The 19,673-nt window shown below is 41.3% G+C and overlaps 1 protein-coding gene across 1 annotated transcript in view; it reads left to right on the forward strand.

Annotated features, from left to right (window-relative positions):
- PLB1 (phospholipase B1) overlaps window positions 1–19,673 on the forward strand; it is a gene marked incomplete at both ends in the record, with an annotated part of 101,448 nt that overhangs the window by 71,573 nt on the left and 10,202 nt on the right. Inside the window, 15 exons of the mRNA XM_080341461.1 lie at window positions 53–104; window positions 249–329; window positions 1,442–1,507; window positions 1,958–2,058; window positions 2,921–3,002; window positions 3,421–3,525; window positions 5,337–5,432; window positions 6,518–6,589; window positions 8,625–8,702; window positions 10,681–10,741; window positions 11,435–11,493; window positions 13,911–13,969; window positions 15,090–15,133; window positions 16,359–16,458; window positions 17,914–17,965. Of these exons, the coding sequence (XP_080197587.1) occupies window positions 53–104; window positions 249–329; window positions 1,442–1,507; window positions 1,958–2,058; window positions 2,921–3,002; window positions 3,421–3,525; window positions 5,337–5,432; window positions 6,518–6,589; window positions 8,625–8,702; window positions 10,681–10,741; window positions 11,435–11,493; window positions 13,911–13,969; window positions 15,090–15,133; window positions 16,359–16,458; window positions 17,914–17,965 (1,108 nt within the window). The remainder of the gene's footprint in view (window positions 1–52; window positions 105–248; window positions 330–1,441; window positions 1,508–1,957; window positions 2,059–2,920; window positions 3,003–3,420; window positions 3,526–5,336; window positions 5,433–6,517; window positions 6,590–8,624; window positions 8,703–10,680; window positions 10,742–11,434; window positions 11,494–13,910; window positions 13,970–15,089; window positions 15,134–16,358; window positions 16,459–17,913; window positions 17,966–19,673) is intronic.

Genomic DNA, 19,673 nt, shown 5'->3' on the forward strand with positions numbered 1-19,673 from the left:
TGATTTCTCCATAAGGGTGTTTGTTTCACTCACTAGTCGTCCTTCTTCACAGGCACTTACCAGACCAAGCAAGAAATCTCGTGAGACTAATGAAAACTGATCCTGTAAGTTGTCTCAGACTCCTTTAATCTTATAGCATGAAAAGAAATGGGTGTTGCATCACATGATAGATCCAGCTGCAATGATACCATGTGCATGTCACAAAGTCAAAGAACTTCAGGCTTGTTATTTTCTTCTTTATTGCACAGAGAATTGACTTCAGTGCTGACTGGAAGCTCATAACGGTGCATATTGGAGGCAATGATCTGTGCAACTATTGCAAAGACCTTGTGAGTAGTAGAACTGGTTCACTGAAACTGTGGTTGGACTGCTATGTCAGTGTAGAAACACGTCAAGGAAAATCCATGGATCCTTTAGAGCCTTCACAGAGACAGTGTGAGTTACATGTGCTGCTGTATGGTTTGATGGTGGTTTCTGCTGACAGTGCCCCGATATAAAAAGTTACCAGCAACATAATAGGATGGCTGAGTTCTTTCTGGGCTTACTCCAGGGTTAGAACCGCTGTCTTTGCTACTGTATTTTGACCATGGGAGAAAAGTGGAAGGGAAGAAAAGCTTCAGTCCTCTGATGTGGTAAATGCTCTTCTGCAAGCACGGCCTCTTTAGACATCCAAGATTGAATTATACTGCTTTGAACTACCACTACTCCAATCCTACAATTGTCATCACCCCATAACTCACAGTGTAGGCAGGTGCTAGGAACAGGTGAGGTATGTATGAGGGAAGCTGCTGCAGTGCTCAGTATCATTTGAATTTTATGCTTCTCTGGATTGTGGAGAAGCCTTTAGGGCTGCCATAAGGAGATCATGGGAGTTGAGTGGGCAGGTGGCAGGGAGAGGCCACCTTTCTTTGCCAGCTCCTACTCTCTTACCTTTAATATGCTAACTTCTTGGGTGCATTTTCAATTTTCCTGCAACCCTTTGTGCTTGAGAAATGTGCTGCTTCTGCAGGAGCCTTGCTAGGCATCTTTGCTGCTGCTGCCAAGTTTTGTAGCTTTATTTATAGCTATGACCTTGACTAGCAATGATTTCACCTAATTTTACAAGAGCTTATCAGCTGGCTGTGAGCATGCCTATGGCTGCTTGGTTTATACTTTGCAGCATGCATTTATATTGGGTTCCTTCCTGCATCTTTACATGAAGGGCCCAGTGGATTTGGGTTAAATATACTACTCAACTCTAAATCCCAAATTTAACTGAGCCTTTCTAGATTTTAGATTAATTGACATACTTAAAATCCCTGGTCTCTAGAAAGAAGCAAGAACCTTCTACTGCCCACAGTGTTGTGTGGCAGAAGAGGAAGTGAATTAATGTGATTCTCCAGCCTCCCAACTAAAATGCTTTGTGTCTCCATTTAGTAGTAATCTCTTCTGTTTCTATCAGGATCACTACTCAGCTGAGAATTTCGTCAGAAGGATTCAAGAAACTCTTGATATTCTGCACAATGAGGCAAGTGCTGTGAAATTGTCCGGGCATTCTGGCTGGTACATGACTGCCTGGTGCTAGCTTTTGTGTTTATTTTGTTGGTTTTATCTTTTTTTTCCTTTCTGGTACCAAACATATTCCATTGAAATTTACAAAAGCATTCTCTTCTGTCTATTTGAGAATAGTGAGATGAGGTCTGAAATGACAGACAGTAACACTGTACCATGGTGTTGGAAGAAGAATCAAAAGCTGAGTTGAGGGAGTTTGTTGTTATTTTTTGTTTGTTTGTGGGGTTTTTGTTTGTTGTTGGGTGTGTGTTTGTTTGCTTTTGGGGCACGGGGTTGTTTTGTTTTCCTTGCAACTATGGAGAAAGGGAAGGCTTGTCTGTCAAATGGTTGGACTTTGGGGTAAAATAAATACACTGTGGGCTGCATAACCAGTTCCTTCTGAGCTAAAGTCTGACTTACCTTTCAGGTTCCAAGAGCTGTGGTGAGTTTGGTTGAAGTGTTGGACCTTGTGCCTCTGAGACAGTTGTTTGTGGATACTGAAGTTCGGTGCCCCACTTACATGGCAGAGTAAGGCTTGTTTTACTTTCTTTTGTGCCTGTCCTTACTGTCCATGGTGGTAAAGCATGTTCTTATTCCATGCTTCTCTCATAATTTGAACTAATATTCAAAGGCAGCACTACAGTCCTACATACATCCCATCCAGAGCTGACATCACCCAGCCTGATTGGCTTTGACCTAAGCGAGGTCAGAGGGTCTGTGTGTCTTGTCTATGTCTGGAACTGTAGGGTTTCTCGTGATACATAATGTCCACCTCAATGAGCTTGGGTTAAAGTCATTGATACAGGTTTCCTCAAGGTGGGGTTGAAGACTACAAGCATTTGGATTTTCAGGCCTTTTGAGGGAATGTGAAACATCTGCAGAGCAGACAGGTTTCTCCTGTTTCAGAAGCTTTATTGCAATGGGTAGTTTGAATTCTTTGCCGGCCCTCCAGACAGAAACAAGTTCTGTGTGTTGAGAATGCAAAAGGAATTGTTGATTGGAAAGATATCAGCTCAGAAGTAATGCAGCCAGTACATTTCAGAGATCTGTTTTCTAGTTCCAGATGGACTGACATATACCTTTGCTAGGCTGCAGCACCTTACGATGCCAGGGTGTAATGAATGGGACAAACTGTCATAATACCTCACTTTGATAAACTTGGGGGTGAAACCATACTGATTTAGAATAGTATTATTTACATGGGGCAGAAAATAAGACTAAGGGTTGAAATGATGAACAATGGCCAGGATGATAAGACATTTCCACGGAAATAGGAGTGTAAAGGTTTCCTTGTTCCTCCCATGTCATGAGGGCATTGGGTGGCAAAGGGAAACCTGCATTCTCAGATTTCTAACTCTATTCCTGTTTTCTCTTCTAATCTCTCCCACAGTTATCTGTGTAGTTGTGTTCTTACAGGAGAAGAAAACTCCCCAAATTTAACGATGGTGAAGGAAGCCACCAGAGCTTACCAGGTATGTTTATCAAGAGTGGTGCATTTACTTTATTTCCAGTTGAGGTGAGCTCTTGATTACCAAGCAAGATGTCATAGCAATATTTAACCCAAACGGGTCCTATGAGCTAATCAGGAGGTAATTTGGTGCTATCCAAAACACCATGTGACCCAAACCAGCAGCAAAGCTCTTCAGAAAAATTTTGTTTTCTAGTACAGATAGATAGGTGGGAATCTAGTCACCAGAATCCTGTCCCCCACAGGCAGTTGTATTGTGTTCCAGCCTCCTCAGCTACTTTGCAAGGCTCACCTTTTGCCAACATTTGTGGCTATTTCAGTTAAGAAGTAAAAGCTTCCTTCTGATTCTTGGACTATCAAAAAAGCCCCAAAATTAGTTTGAGATTTTGATGGATTATTGCTGGTCATTTTGTTTCCTTCAGCTTGGTGTTGAGAGACTAGTGAAGTCTGGCAGATATGATACTCATGAAAATTTCACAGTGATCCTCCAGCCTTTCCTCCGAAATCCCAAGATTCCTCTTGGTCAGGTATGAGAGACTTCTGCATGTGAAGTACTAAGTGTGGTTGTCTAAACATTAGGGACTATATGTAAAATAGTTTTAGCTTGTTATGTGTTTTTCATATTAGAACTTGTTGCTCTTTGCTATAGTACATCAGATTCTTCATATAGTTAGCAATTCTTCGTTTTACATATTGTGCTGTCAATAATGAGTCAAAACCTCAATTAAGATGTTTCTTTGTGTATGTTCTCAAGGGTACATAAATATTTTTATTTCCAAAAATACCGCATGATTAATAAAAGGCATAGATATTAAGTTACAGTTCCTAAAGCAGCACAGCTGCATTGCTCACTGGAGACTGCAGCATCACCTTCTCTTCGTGTTCCATAACTCATTCTTCTGTTTCTGACAGAAAGAGAAGCTTACATATGATCTGGTGGAAGTAGTAGTTTTATGAAGTGAGCCCTTTTTCGTGTTATTGGCCATTATATTTCAGTACCTTGAATAGTAAGCCTCAGTAAACTATAAATCTAGGAAATTAGTCAAACCTTCTCCGAAACTGAAACTCCATTTGCTAATTTTCATATGCATCTGCACTTCATCTCACCTGGAACTAAGAGCAGATGGGACAAAATATTGAGCATGGTTTGCTCTGGTATATTATATTATAATTGTAGCAGGGTGATCAGGAAAATGCTGGCAATAGCTAGTTATCAGTTTGGAAAGTTCAGATGCTGCTACAGATAAATTTGGAAAACTGTCTAAAAGCTTCCTAGGAAAAACGGGCTTTGATTTTTTTGTTGTTAGTTTGTTTGGATGGATGGTTGGGGTTTGTTTTGTGGGGTTTTTTTGTTTGTGAAGCTGGTTCCTGTGAAAAGTCATCGCTGGGACTTTTCAAACTGAGCTGGGGAACAGAAATAAAAACAGAAGCAGCAAAATATTTCTGAACTTTTTTTATAATTTCACAAGCATTAGTTCAGATTTTAAGAAAGCTCAGGATGCTGTTTTTATTCCTTGTCTTGCACAACATTCAGATGTTCCTGAACCGAAAACTTTGCCTCTAAACTTGGCAAAATGTCAGATATAGATGCAAATTTTGGTAATAGCCCTGTACTAAGCTAGCCCAAAGACAATGAATCAAAACCTGTTCAAGTTTTGAGGAAGGACTGCTCTGCCCAAACAAATGTCGTTTTGGTCGTCTGTGACCCAAACCCTTTCTCATCTCAATACTCACATGAAAGCCAAGATATTTAAATTTCCAAACTCCATTTCCTTCAGATGCTGCAGTAGCTGTGCTGAAGTACAGCTTTGCTCAGAAAGGAGACTGTGCTGGTATATTGGGTCAGCCTGGCTGCCTTCACTTGAACACTTCTTTGCTTCTTGCTCCTTTCAAACTGACAGAACTGACACAGCTGTGAAAAAAGCTGATGGGCTCTCTCACTTCTGGTGAAACATCTGTAACATGCGCATTACCATGTCAAGGTATTGCAGAGCATAGTGGTGCCAGTTCTGAAGATGTGCCGAGGAGAGGAATCCATCTTCATTGCAGAACCCGAAGAGAGACTAGACATGTAATTGAAAATTGCGGGTTTGGTAGTTCTGAGTGGATCTGCCCTTGTATACACATAAGTATCTGTAGTTAAGCATTTCTGGTAGCTCATGGGCCTGCTGAAGTACACTTTGTATCACCAGGTAATCATGAGACTTTTCATGTTGGAGCAGCAAGAACAAGTAGGGTGAATCTCCCATTACTGGCTCTGATTTGGCCCTCAGCAACCTTGGGTTGGAGCTGTGCGGGTTCTTCTGCACTCAGATGTCCTTTACACTTTCATTTGTAGGATGGGTATCCAGATGTCTCCTACTTTTCACCTGACTGCTTCCATCCAAGCCAGAAAGGCCATTCTCAGCTTGCCAAGGGTCTCTGGAATGCTCTGGTAAGGTGTGGTCTTTACCTAGAGGTGACTACCATTAAAATAATCTCTGTAATAAATATTGCAACGAAGGCCTGGATAACACTGGACTTTGTGTTTTGTTTCTTCTTTACGAGCCAGATACCCTCAAATTTCTGGCATTGATCTCAGCCTGGAATCTCTTGCTTTGTAAAGTGTCTGGGCAGGAGAGGGGTGCTCTAAATGCATTATCATGGTCACTTGTTACCTCAGCTGAGCAATTTCAAGCCTGCTTCACCCATTGTCATGAAAGACAGAGCAGTATTCAATAAGGATGGTGTTTCCATGAGGTCATGTGGGAAACCGCCAAATAAAGAACTGTAACTGCATATGCCAATTTAAAATGGATTACTTAGAGGTTTGTTTTCAATCCGTGTGTTGTGAATGTCTCATTAGGAATTAAAGTGGCTTTAATTCCGTTTTGGTTTACTACCTTTGGAAATGAGTAAAGCTCAATAAAAATGTGTTGTTAAAGATTGCTTAAGCAAACTCATTTACTTAGCATTGCAGTGCAGTAGAAGTACGCATGCAGTCGGAAGCGGTATCTCAGATCCTGGATGGTAACTTCTATATACTTCAGGGTAATGTCTTAACAGCTGTCATGATTGCTTGCAATCATCAAGCGGTATCTCTAATTAAGTTTGGTTTAATCTTCTATGCATAAACAGCCTTTTGTTGGAGAAGCCTTCATGCAGCTTAGCTATAAAAATTAAGGGACTCTTAGTGTCTTGTCTTTTATGCAAGAGAAGAGAGTTTATGACCTTGCCTTCTGGTGAAATCCCAAGGTACTTCTTGTGCCTGCCAAACTCCTCCAGGAGTTTAAGCGGATCCAGTGTAATTTTCCACTTACCATTTTAAGCTTCTTTCTAGAGTTACTGTTTTGTTATGCAGTTGCCATGTTTTCTGAGAACTAGATGCATTCCAGCCTTGAGTAAATCAAGGTCTGTAAATACAGGCGGCTTTATATAACTTTGAAAGGTGTATTTATATTCTTTTGGATTAGATTTGTTATACAAATGTAAGATGAGCCAATGTGGTTACAAACTAGGGGTTTTTATCTTCCTTTCTAGGTACAGCCTGTAGGCCAGAAAGCTGACTCATTTGATTTCATGGCTGACATTGTCCTCGACTGTCCAACTCAGGTAAATATACCCACATTGTGGAAGCTGGTATCAGGATGCTGTACGTGCTAGTGCTTGCTACAGAGAGCAGGGGTTCAGTGTGTCTGAAACAAGTTTATTAACAATTTTTGCTCCCTGCTTACCTCTGAGTGAGCAGGCAACCTGGTGTCCCTTGGCTTTTTACTGTGCTCTGAATACTGATTGACAACATGCTGATTTGTGTGTTTTCACTTGCATCAGAGGTTGTATTTTGTTATGTTTGTGAAGTATAGAGGCAGCTCACATAACAAACAATGGAATATTCTGCATTAACTGTTCCATTAGAATAAACGTGGTTGGGGCACCACACTGGCTCTGAAAGCCCCCTGTATTTGTTATCTCTTGAATCAGCAGCAGGTTGGGTTTCCTGCCCTGCCCCATAACGAGGATACTTCAGACTCTTTGGAAGCTGCTTCTGCAGTTATAAAACAAGCTGCTGAACTTGCAGTACAGTTGCTAGGTATCAGCACGTGGAAATGACCACTGCAGTCAGCAATAATTGATTCCCTTTCTTCAGCAGTTTCAGCAAGGAGGCCAAAAAACTGAGCAGACCAGGGAGCCAGGTTGTGCTCTCAGGTCTGGAGACAGTCATTCAAGTCATACAGGAGGATTTTGTCCATATTGTGTGTCCATCCTGCCAGAAAAGGAAGATCTGCTGAATTATTAATCAGCATGTTTCAAAAGTCCTCAGATTCACTTAAATTGCTCCTATTTCATTTTACCCAATATTCTTTCCAGGCAGTTTAAATTGACTTGGCAACTTCTTCAGTGCCAAATAATGTGGGGTTTATACTTCTTTGCCTTCATCCACTCCTATTCAAAGATGCTGCTTTTGAGAAGTAGGCATATAAAAGTTTTATATCTCTTACAAAGAATACAGGGCCATTGTTTTCAGAAATGGTAAGCCGCTGGTTTCTTTGAAAAATGAAATTATTAGAAGGGCAAGTAGCTTTCCCTGCTCAGAAAGTTCTGAGGTGAAGATAGTGCTACAAATGAATAAACAGGTTGTTTCAAAGGTATTTAACCTTTTGTGTTAATAAAGGGAGTAGTAAATTATTTCTGATTCTGACATCTACAAATTTAATTTATTTTTTCCACAGTTTCTTACTACAGTTTTAAAATTCTACTTCAGGTAGTCATGTTCATGAAAATATCAGTTATGCCAGATTTTTTACAATGAGGGTGGTGAAACACTGGCACAGGTTGCCCAGAGAGGTGGTAGATGCCCCATCCCTGGGGACATTCAAGGCCAGGCTGGACGGGGCTCTGAGCAACCTGATCTAGTTGCAGATGTCCTTGCTCATTGCAAGGGGTTGGACTAGATGACCTTTGGAGGTCTGTTCCAACCCAGACTATTCTGTGACTCTATGATTGTAAGGGCCCAACAAGCCAAGGAAAATTATTTGTATTAAGGCAACATAAAGTAGAACAAAACCCTGCATATGAAACCCAGTAGGTTTTCTAACCAATTAAATATGCCTTCTGATTTTAGTGTTTTGTCAGATCTCATTCAGATACTGGAATTGCTCTTAGTTAAGTGGGCATTCCAGTGAAATTTTTTAGGCTATACAATGTGCATATCTTCCTGAATGCATGCTGTATTAGTAGGGGACAAAAATAACCATGCAATTTATACAGCCTCTCTTGGAGGGAAGAGTGATCCTTTCAGTAATCAATCTTTCATCTCCCCTCTGCTGACGCAAGGTGATCTGCCCCTGTTTGTCTAGACTTTTTACATCAGTGTCTTTTGAAAGGACTAAATATCTAATAAAGTCTAAGTAATATGTGGAGAGTTAAGAGAGGAAAATGTTTAATTGCCATTGGGATCTGGCATATGTCGTTTTTGCTAGAAAGTGCTAAACACAAATCTTACTTTTGAAGTTTAAGGAAGGAGCATGGTTTCAAAATCTAGATCCCCATTTTGCAGCTTAGGCAATTACTTTCTTGGTGATATGATGTCTTGATATCACTTGCTGAGGTCTGTGCCATGTGTTTATTTCTATTCCTCTTTCTCCAGAACAATCCATTCCTGGGAACATACAAGAATAGCAACTATACATTTGTACCTGTGGTGCCCACTAATGAACCAACAGAGGTAATTGTTGCAACTTTTGCTGCATTTTAGGTGAACTATGCAAGGCTGTATCTGGTGACAGTTCACACATCATCCTGAATTTATAGATGAGATAAACTCTTACCAGTTTTCAGAAAGAGAAGGCTATCTCACGTTGCCTTTTCCTATGTAAACAAACATTAAACTCTTCCTAAAAGGCAAATAAAATTAATTGTATTAATTGGTGCAATTGTATCAAAACTGCTCAACAGTAAGTAACATGGGAAACATCATTGATTCAGATAGCAGGTTCCTCACAATGGGGAGAAGATCACTTGTAACTCTGAGCCCTCAAATGATGTGGGAAAGGTCTATACATTCTCTTCTTGAGCCACTGTGCTTCCGTGTACCCAAGTGAGCCTCACCTGTAGAGGGCAGTCACCTTTTCATAGTGGATATGCAGCCAGATACGAAGGAGGTGGTAGGAATCCATTTTCAAAGGGATTCACTTTCCATCACGACTGAGCAGTTTAAACAAACTGCAGAAACAAACTCTGTGTAGGACTGGAAGAAACGAGGCGGTTATTTGCTCCTGACAAATGGCTGGAGGCACGCAGACTGAGCGTGGCTGGAGATGGCAGTCAGAATGGGCTGCGCTGGTTTGGCATGCTGGGAGTCCTCGTGCCTAGCCAAATTATTAAAATCTCCATCTGCTTTGAGGGTTGCAAAGAGCAACAGCTGTTATTGTTTCAGCAAGCCAAAGCTTGCAATATTGAAATGGGATTTTTATCTGTGGAGCTAGAGTTACACTTTTAATGGGTAATTTCTCGCACTTCCGCTGAGTCTTAACAGCAATAGCTTTTGAAATTATAGAGTAAAGGAAGGAAACAGTAGAGAGAGTAAAGGACCAGTTCCCTTTCTGATCTAAAAATAAGCCCAGCTGTCCTTTCTAGCCTCTGCAACCAGCCTTTAACTAGTTGACTGATAGTAAAGCCTATTACACCATTTTTCACAAGAATGGATTAATTTTTCTTGGTGTTTTTTAACACTAACCATGCATTCTAAAGACCACTGGCCCATCTAGTTTTTCTCTGAGTGGCAGTATTGTGCAATCATAGAATAATTGGGGCTGTAAGGGACGTCAGGGCATCTCTAGTCCAACCTCTACCTCCAAGCAGGGCTGGCTCTTAGATCAGCCTAAGCAACTGTCTGCTCTTTAAGGGACTGTCCATTACAACAATTACAATTTTCCCTCACTGCCTTCTTAGCTAATATTGTTGCTCACTACCAAAAAGCATGGGCAGCACATTCATCAGCTGCTTCTGCTGGTGAACCAAAAAGGTCTGCGATGTGCAGTTGACTCAGTTTCCTCAATTGGTAGAATAAATGTAATAGCTATTATATCACCTACTACTGTATGGTAATGACCAATTTATGTGGAGCGTGATAGCTCTCCTTACTGAAATTTTGTAGCTTCAACGATTTTTAAAAATCTATAGGCAGTAAAAGCAGGCCCTTTTTGAAAGTTTCTAGGAAAAACAATAGGTTTCTAGCAAGGTAAATATGGGAAATTACATAATACATGAATATAATGCAACTTTGAAGAAGATTTTATTGTTGGTTTTTGGTTTGCTTTTTACATCTGATGTCTCTTGAAACAGAGCAGGACTTCAAACCTGGGCACCCCACCTTCTAGGTCATGGACAAAATCTCCAGGCTGCAGAAGAGAGGAAAAAAAATTATCCTTCTTATGGAACTTTGTCATAAGCAATATTTCTAGATGAAATGTTATTCCTTTGGAAAAAATGTTGTGCTTTGGCTAGAAAATTTCACCAAAAGTAATTCATGTTTGGACAGTACTCCACAAAGAAGAGGAAAAGACTGTTGAGCCATATAGGCAAAAAAACTAGGATCTATATATTAACTTGGTTTTGCCCTTCACTGTACAATTAAACCATATATGAATTCTGTATTATCTTCTAACCACAAGGTGAACCAATTTTGTAACTTGCTATTTCAGAATTGGGGCAGCAACCTGTCATGTTCTGAATGGGCTCCATCCACTCGTGTCCCAACATCAGGTGAGAAAAATCTTGTAAGCTAAAATAAAAAAGAGGAAAGAATTCATGTTTTGTCCTTAAAAATAGTAAGACCTTGAAATTGCAAATCCTAGATGGAAAGGAAACAATAAAAGCTGATATATTTAGCAGCAAAGGAACAAAGTCTGTCTTGCCATACACAGCAAGTTCTGTAACACAGGAGGTGTGCTCTCTGTGGATAAATATTATCACATTTATCATATACATATATCGTATACAGCAACACGGCAGATTAAAAGGTAGATTAGTGGCTTAGCAAGTCTGACCTACCTGGTGAGCCTACTCTGATGAGCAGCGCAGCAGGAGTGCTCTGTGTACTGGGAAGGTTTTACAGGCAGATCGCTAATGGAAAGTATTGATCTGTGATCCAGACCCAAAAACCAATTAATAGAGGTTGCATGTATGCATCCCTAAACATACCTAGTCTGTTTTCATTTTTGTCCTAGGCTGTTTTAAGGTCCATTTATTTCCTTGTTAGTTGAGTACACTGTTGTGAGCAAAGGCAAGAAGTTATGCCTTTTGCCTAGCTGACTCATAGAACTTGTGGCTCATTCTCCCCAAAAGTCTGCAAAAATACCATCAGATTGGAACCAAAGACTTGGATCTTTATGGTTTTAAATGATATTTTGTGCCAGTTAGCAATAATCTTACTTTTTTTCTCCTACTGCTTTTTAGCACATGAGCTACAACCTGCCGACATCAAAGTCATAGGAGCACTGGGAGATTCCCTAACAGTGAGTACTGCTGCATTCCCACCTCTGGAATGAGAAAAGCAATTGTTGATTTCTAGCTAGATGTGGTTGTGTCAGGCTTCATCAGATAAAACGCAAATTGCTTTGGCTTGGCAAGGCAAAACTCACCTACCTGTGTCCCTTTGCAAAGAAATAGCCTGGAGGGAGAAGGGCGACACTGGCAATTGTGTAATCCAGTAATGAATAATTCAGGCCAGAACAGAAATGGGATCACATTCTCTATTGCAAACAGTTTATTCAAGTGTTTTTGAAAAGGGAAATGTCTGCCTTATAGGAGTAGTCTTTTCTAACATAAAAACAAGAACAAGCAATTGGCATTTTTCATGCAATAAGAGATCTTAATGAAAATTTATATGGAAATAATTGATTGCAGAATGAAGTACTTCACACTTGAGATAATTCTGACACTTCTGTATTTCAGAAATTTGCTTTCAGATGTTGCTTCCTGGTTTAGGCATCTTCCATTTAAAATTCTGATGTATTTCTATTCCGTGTACCAAGAAATGCAAACCGAAACGGGGGGTGGCGGGGGGGAAAGGCAACCACCAAAAAAAGAATAACAGTGAATACTACAGATCTGCACCAAAGTTTTCTGATAAAAAGTTCTAGAATTACACAGCACTACAGAATTGTTCTGACATGACATGAAAGCAAACATTTGTGTCAACAGTTCCCATTTATTTGAACTCCTGAGATAAACCAGTGCTCGCTCTGGCAGCTTCAGCCCCCATAGAGTTCACAGGGAGCTGAAGGGACTGAAGCCCTCAGATGATCAGGCTTATCTATAGGCAGGTGAGGTCTTCACCTCCTCATTAACTCTGAAACTGATTTTGCTTGACCTGATGAAATTCTGGCTTTTCCACCAGCTGAGCTTTGAACTTTTCTTAGGTAACCTCAGTGATGACCCTGCAAGTTTCCCTCCTATCCATTGCCATGACTCTTAAAATTAACTGCTTGATTTCTTCCTCCCCATCTAGTGCTGGACATGTGCACTAACACACTTTTTTTTTTTTTTAATTTTTTAGAATTTATTTTGTTTAGAAAATGAAATGTCTCAGAGAACCCTAGTCATAAGGGCTATACTCTGATGCTTGAGGTCCCTGTCTTGAGACCTGAGTGAGGCAGTTTTTCACACTGCCGTCATTTATGCAGTTCCTATTAGTTGCTATTGCCACAGCAAGGTCTGACTGGGATTTTTATTAAGGGATTTATTGCCCAGGTGGAACAAAAAAAATGTCAGAGCATTTCCCACAGGTGTGTACACATGCAAACCCCGCAAAGCGGGGCACTGCCCGACCACCCCTGGTGCAGAGGGGCTGCCGCAGCAAAGACTTGTTTTGGTCCACTAAAGCACAGCTTTTTGAAGAATACAAAGCTGCATGAAACCACTAAGCAACTATAAAGCTACAGAATAACCTGTTTTCATGATTGCTGTCCTAAATGTGAATCGGGGTGCTGATCTTGTTAGAGGCCTGTGAGCTACTCAAAGTCCATCATAAATTTCTCTATTCTGATGGCTTTATTTATTTATTTTAGAAATATATTAAAGTTCACACTGCAGGAAGGCTGTTCTCAGTGTAGATGCAGTTGGAGACTAATGAAACATTGAGCAGTTTAGTCATGTCACTGGCTAGAATGTATGTCTGACTTCTCACCATCAGTGCATAGTGAAAGCAATAAATATGCCGATGTGCTCATCTGTATTGGCAAAAAAATCCTGCCTACACCTTATTAAGTCTGTATGTTAGACTAGTGGACCGAGTCCAGCAGAGGAAAAGTGGATTTTACACCAAAGATTGTTTTTCTTGGCAGTTTAAAAAGCAGCTCCTCTACTGATCTATCTGATCTATTTACAGCTAAAACTGGCTGTGAAGTTTTAATCTTTTTTTTTCCCTTCCCCTGGGTTATTAAGTCTCTCTCAAAATCAGCTTTCTTCAAGAAATGCCAGGACAAAGCATTTACCATCAGAAAAATCCAAGCAAGTACAAAGCTGTTGATGTTAATCTGGGTCCATTGCTCTTAATGTGTGTGCTAAAACAATATTAGAGTATTAGTTCTAAAGCCTTATGTCCTTTACCTTATATTCTGATGCTTCTGGCTGGACTCTATCTCCTCTGATGTTCCATGGCCTGCTACGCAGATGAGCTGCTTTTGTGTATGAGGAGAAGCCTGTGAATTTGAAGCATGGGAGACGCAGGGCTGCCCAGAGGCCAGTGTGTGGTGGATAAGGACACGGAACACTTATGCTAAAGCTAGGATATTGCAAAAGCTTGACTGGATACAGATAGAGTTACCAAAATGCTTCAGCACTTTCACATTACAGTGTTTTTCTTATCTAGACTTGTAGCACTTTTTTTTTTCCCTAGTGTTTTATAAATGATTCTTTCCATCCTTTCCAGGCTGCAGTAGGAGCCAAAGCAACTGACCCAACAACGGAATGGAGGGGATTTTCCTGGAGGTGAAAATGCTCAATTTTCTTTATTTTTGTTCAGTTAAAAGTGTGGGTCACCTGGTTGTGTAGTCACATACTGAAGTATGTAAATGCAGGAGTAGGACGCTGAAAGCAAGTATTGCTGGGTAAGGATTGGAGGAATCAGAACTGAAAAAGATTTTTGTCGGGTTTTTGTGTTTATGGGTGGGTTAGTTGGGTGGTTGGGTTTTTTGTTTTGTTTTTAACCAGACCTGATTGCTATAAGCATGGTCCTGTGTGTTTGACAGTACTGGATTGTTAATAGGACTAAATGCTTTCAGTCTCCTGCTAGTCTCTCTGGAGTTTATTCAAAATATTGCTGTTGCTGTGATTATCTAATGCAGCATGTAATGCTAGTGAATCTGAGTGTGCATTGGCAATGAACGTGGTGAGAGCACTGCATGCGTGTTCAGTGAAGATGTCCCAGACATCTTTGCTATTGCAAAGTGGACAAGGACAATACATGTCAGAGTGGGTGTGAATCCCAATAACCATTGTAGAGTGGACAGAAACTGCCTGCTTCATATGGGCAGAAGTGTGGTTGATAAGCATGAGTGCATTTATACATTCTTTTCTTCATCCTTTCTTCCCCCCTTGTATGTATCTGCAGGGAGATACCTTCAGAAGGGGCTGATAGTAGTGGTATAAGAATGTCGTGGCTGTGCACACAGACATGTTTTGAATGATAGAGGCAGAGACTCTTTTCATAATCAACATTGCAGAATCCCAGATAGGTGGTTAATTAGCATTTACCGCAGTTTCTCTTCTATGCATAACTGCACACAAATGTGGTTTCAGCAACTTTGGTGAGGAAATACGCTTTTCTGTGATGGGCATCACAGCATGTCTATACGAAAAATCACTTCTCCCAGTATGGTCTCTTCCCAGTCTGGAGGCACAGCTTCTATCTTAGCTGATGCTCTTCTTGATTTAATGTGAAATCTCCTTTCAGTACTTTTCCTGAATTCTTGTGGTTTCTCGCCTTAGTCCTATTTGAGGTTGTTATTTTTTTTCTTCTTCTTGGGCTGCTACAGCAACATATGGTGACAATAAGACAGATGGTTGCAGGATTAACTCTACTTGGTGGTTTTGTTCTTTCCCTTCACAGTGTTGGAGGTGATGAGACCCTGGAGATCCAGACTACTTTACCTAGTGAGTATCCTGGAAAACCAATGTGAGACTCTGAAGGCAGTCTAAGTGGGTGCTAGGAAACCTCTGGAAATGGCCATGCTTTCCTTGCAAACAGTGGGGTACACCCATCTATTGTAGGTATGAGCAGTTCATGTGAATCATGGCTGAAACCCAGACTGACCTGATGAGCTGTAAAGTTAATGCAGCCCCTCGACATCAAAGGAACTGCTTGTGATTGTATTATTCTTTTGACAGAAGTTATTAGGAGTAAATGTGCCAAAGGTGACAGAAGTTCATGGCAGACCTGCTTCTCATTTACTTCATTTTGTGCTTTCCAGTGACTAATTGCAAAGGCTGTGGGCAAATTAAGGGTTATAAAACAATTAGCAGTCCATCTAGGGAGGGTTGTTGACAAGGTTGTGGTTCCTCCTGATGATTTCAAGTTGCTACATTGCACTGGAAAAAAAAAATCTAAAAATACTATAAATTTCTTGTCCTAGTGTTCTGTGTAATCAGTCCCTGTAGTTTCCATAGAAACCAATAAGTGGTCAGTGTGACTATAAATTGGAGGGGACATGGTTCACAATGATTCATCTATTTTTGTGTGATCCACACTGTGGAGCAGCTTGACAATACCTGACATTGTTGGTAGTAAAATCTGATATGCTTTGTCTTGTACCATGCACATTAATGTGTTTCAAAGAAAAACAGAAGGTGCATTTCATTTATGCATTATAAACGAGACTCTGTAAAGAGGTTTCAGGCAGTACTACAGCACAGTAACAACAACAGTTTTTAGATATCACGCTTCCCTACTGAGGGTTTCCATGAAATCTAGAAATGTGAATACAATTCACTTCTCTGCAATATTATCTTGATGGGTACTTGAAGGAGTGGAAGGTATAGGGCCATATTTGGAGCATCTGCTCCTGGACAGAAAGGAAAATAACTATCATTACTCTGACGCTCAAATTCAAAACTGATGAGTTGCCTGGGATCTGTGAATCTCCTGGTCTGCCAGACCCTGGCTCCTCAAGGCCACAGAGAGAAATAGTTGCAGTGCTAAAGTTTGGACAGTAAATAGAATTTCCAAGGCAGGTATGTCTATAGGTTCTGTAAGGTCACAGTGAATGGAGGGGAAAACCCAGATGCATATTCTCACCACTTGATCAGCTTATGCTTCTGTGGGAGGCAATGTGGCCAGCTGTACTGTGGATGGTTAAACATTGTGTTTCCTCTTCTTAAGATATCTTGAAAAAATTCAATGCGAACCTCTTTGGCTTCTCCACTGGCAGCTCTAAGAAAACAGCTGGATTCAATGTTGCGGAGAGTGGTGCCACAGCGCGGTAAGCACAACTGCAACCGAGAAAGGGCAAAGGGCTGAGAACTGATGGACTGCATGTTAAGGTTGAGTTGATACTGATGACCTATTTGTACTGAGGATGTTTCTGTGACCTGATGTTTTTATTGTAGGTTTTTGTTTGATTTGTTTGTGGGGCTTTTTTTTGTTTGATATTGTTGGGTTTTTTTGTTGCTGTTTAGTTTTTGTTGTTGTGTATGTGTGGGGTTTCCTTTGTCGTTTAATGTAGTATTTGGGTGAATTTTTGCATCTTTTTTAAAATTAGGGACAGAGAGAAACTTTCTTTGGTCTTTTGACCTCTACCCAGAATTTCTGAGTCAATGTCTTACTTATGCTTCTAATTCTACCAGTACATTTTTCTGCCCAGCCTTCAGTATGTAGATCCCTGTTTCACTGTCAGGTTGTATCTGTAATGAGAAAAAATCATTTATTTCTTTATTTCTGGGAAACATGCCTCAAACTAACAAATAGAAGCCCACTGCCACCCTAATGTCATTAAAAGCTATCAGTGCTTGCAGTGCAAAGAAAAAGAACAGAATGAGAACTTGGGAACTAATTCCTTTATTCTGCTAAAGAAAAACTCTACTAGTCTGTTAAAAATGGAAATGTGCAGGAGTTTGTATTGCACACTCTGTGCCCGTTCTATGGATATTAATGAAATTTGCTCCCAAGACTTTCTATGACACCTTTAACAGTCATTAGATTAACTGCAAGAGAGTTTCAGGGTAACTAACAAAGCCTGTGTAGCTGCTAAATACTTCCCGAGCAAAGACTCAGGACAATTGGTGTGGTTGTGGAAGTGCAAATGATGTAATAACATTTATGCAGGTGCTGAAGAGAGGCAGAGCTTATTAGCTGAAGCACAGTCTCCTGCTAGTGTATCAGGAGCTCAAGTTTCCAGCTGATGTCTCAACATGGTTTGTGCCTTACTCTGTGGATGCTGCCTTGTTCCTGGAGCTGGACTGGGACTCTCCAGCTTGGCAGTTCCCCAGTGTTAGCAATGTCTTCCAGCCATAAGATGAGCCATAAGAATTTAAGACTAGATCAGGAAGGCTGCTTAGGTGCCCAGCTTCTGTATAAGCAACAAACTTCCCCACTACCTTTCAAAGGGAGTTACACAACGAAATGTCTCTGTGCATCTGGGCACTAGTGGTTTTCTCCAAACAAAATGCGCTTAAGCCAACTCTGAGATAGGAAGAATTTGTCCCAGTTGCCTGCCACTTGGCAGCCATCCTAGCTGAAGCCCTTTCAGATCAGGTTATTCACTTGTGCAACTGCTGCTGATCTTGGTCTTTCTATGTTTACTTGTCCTTTTGAGGCATCACTTCGCCTGTACTGATTTCTACTAATCCTAATATTCCCTAAAATGAGGAGTGGGAGATCAAGAAGATGATGTGCTTTCAGAGCATACATCTAACATGCTTCTATCTTCTCTCTACAGTAATATGTCAGCCCAAGCACGTGAATTGGTGGACCTAATGAGAAGCAGCTCGGTAAGTGGAACTTGGGTCACTCCTCAAGTGCTCCTGTGGTCTCTGGGAGATGACTTTAGTTGATGGGATGCTTGGCATATGAAGAGTGCTTTACTGCTGGGAGAAAAGTCAGTGTCCTTGTCTCTCTTGTGTTTTCCAAGATGAATGTGCCAGGGATTAGCCTTTAAGAGATGATAATTTACTTATGATAACTTACCCATGTAGGTAAGGTGCAAACACATGAGGCAAAGACTGATGTAGGTATAGTGTGGCAAGGAATTTTAAGGATGGTAGTGAGGAAGAGGAGAGATTTGAAGGCTCTGGGAAAATAACAGGACTGGTTAGTTTAACAGCAGCATTCAAAGTGGAGGTCATAAAGGTTGAGGGTAAAATCACTGAAGCAGGCACCTAGGTACCAACACAAATTGCACGATTCACTCTTGGGTCTGGAAATGGCAATACTGGGAGGGGTGGCAACTTGTCTTCCCAGTAGATTAGGCCTTCTGAAACTCTGGTTCTGAACAGGCAAGTGGTTAATCAGTGGCCAGAAACCTCAGGATTGTGTGAATCCTTGTCACACTACAAGCTTTTAGGGAATTAGCAGGGGATCTAGTGTTGTGGACCTGCCTGCTGTGCCAGCTACTCTGAGGGCTACAAAGAGTACCAAAAGAGCAAACTGCTTTTAAATCGGTGGCTGCTGCTGCAGTTTGTGTTAGGGGGAGGAGATCTGGGAGAAACTAAGGCTGCCCTGCTCCAAGTGTTGGCTGAATTGAGCGGATGGCTGTCTGGGTGTGAGCTGTTGGTTCAGGGAGAGCACCCAGTAAGGGAATGGGAGTGCCTGGTGCTCCTTGGCTCAGGCTGAATGGGAAAGGAAGGTACTGAACAAGCAGGATTTGTCAAAGCATGTGTGTCTCTGTGCCAGCTCTCTTGATGGATGCTGCATGCTAGTCCCACTGTCAGTTACTCTGCATTACAGATTACTTGGCACAGTGATGGGAGCTGGCGTGGCTCTTCCACAAAATAGTATGTGGCTCTAGACCTTTGTTTTATTCACTGCTTTTTATGCATTTTCTAAAAAGGGGGGGAGTGGGGTAGACCCTGCCACACTTCACCTCTTCATGGAAAGCTTTCCGAGCAAAATGCTGGTTAAAGAGGAGAATTCAGACCTGTGAGTGATTCCCAGGCTCTTCCTCTGTTTGTGGGATCGTTTCACAGATGTTTGTTATGTAAATACACTGCACTAAAAATAGTTGCCTTTGATTTCTTTCTTTGTACTGAACGTTACAAAATGTTTTGATGAGATCCAGCTCTCAGCAGCGCCTATTGTTAGCCCGTGGTGACGTGGACGCTACAGCTGCCCTTATATGAGCTCAGTGAAGTCACCAGCCTCCTGGACTCTTCTATTTTAATCGAGCTGTCTGTTCCCTGGGGCGCCCCTCGCTCCTCCTGGCTCTGGGGTAATAGTTGCCCAGCTGGCAGGGATCCCCATCAGCACCAGTTCCACAGCTCCATGAGTCACTCCAGGACCCACTCCCACACTGCTTCATCCCCACACTGCCCACAGTGTTCAGACACGGCTGGCAAATCTCTCCTGTCCATCCCTGTCCTGGAGCTAACATTCATTTCAGCACACTTGCCGTCACAGATGCATTTCCATGCTTGGCTATGCTGACAGATCTCGTCTGCTGAAGGGGATTCCTTTACAAAAGCCACGGTGAATTTCAGCTAG

This window comes from Nesoenas mayeri (genome assembly GCF_963082525.1).
Source record: "Nesoenas mayeri genome assembly, chromosome: 3".
NCBI lineage: Eukaryota > Metazoa > Chordata > Aves > Columbiformes > Columbidae > Nesoenas > Nesoenas mayeri.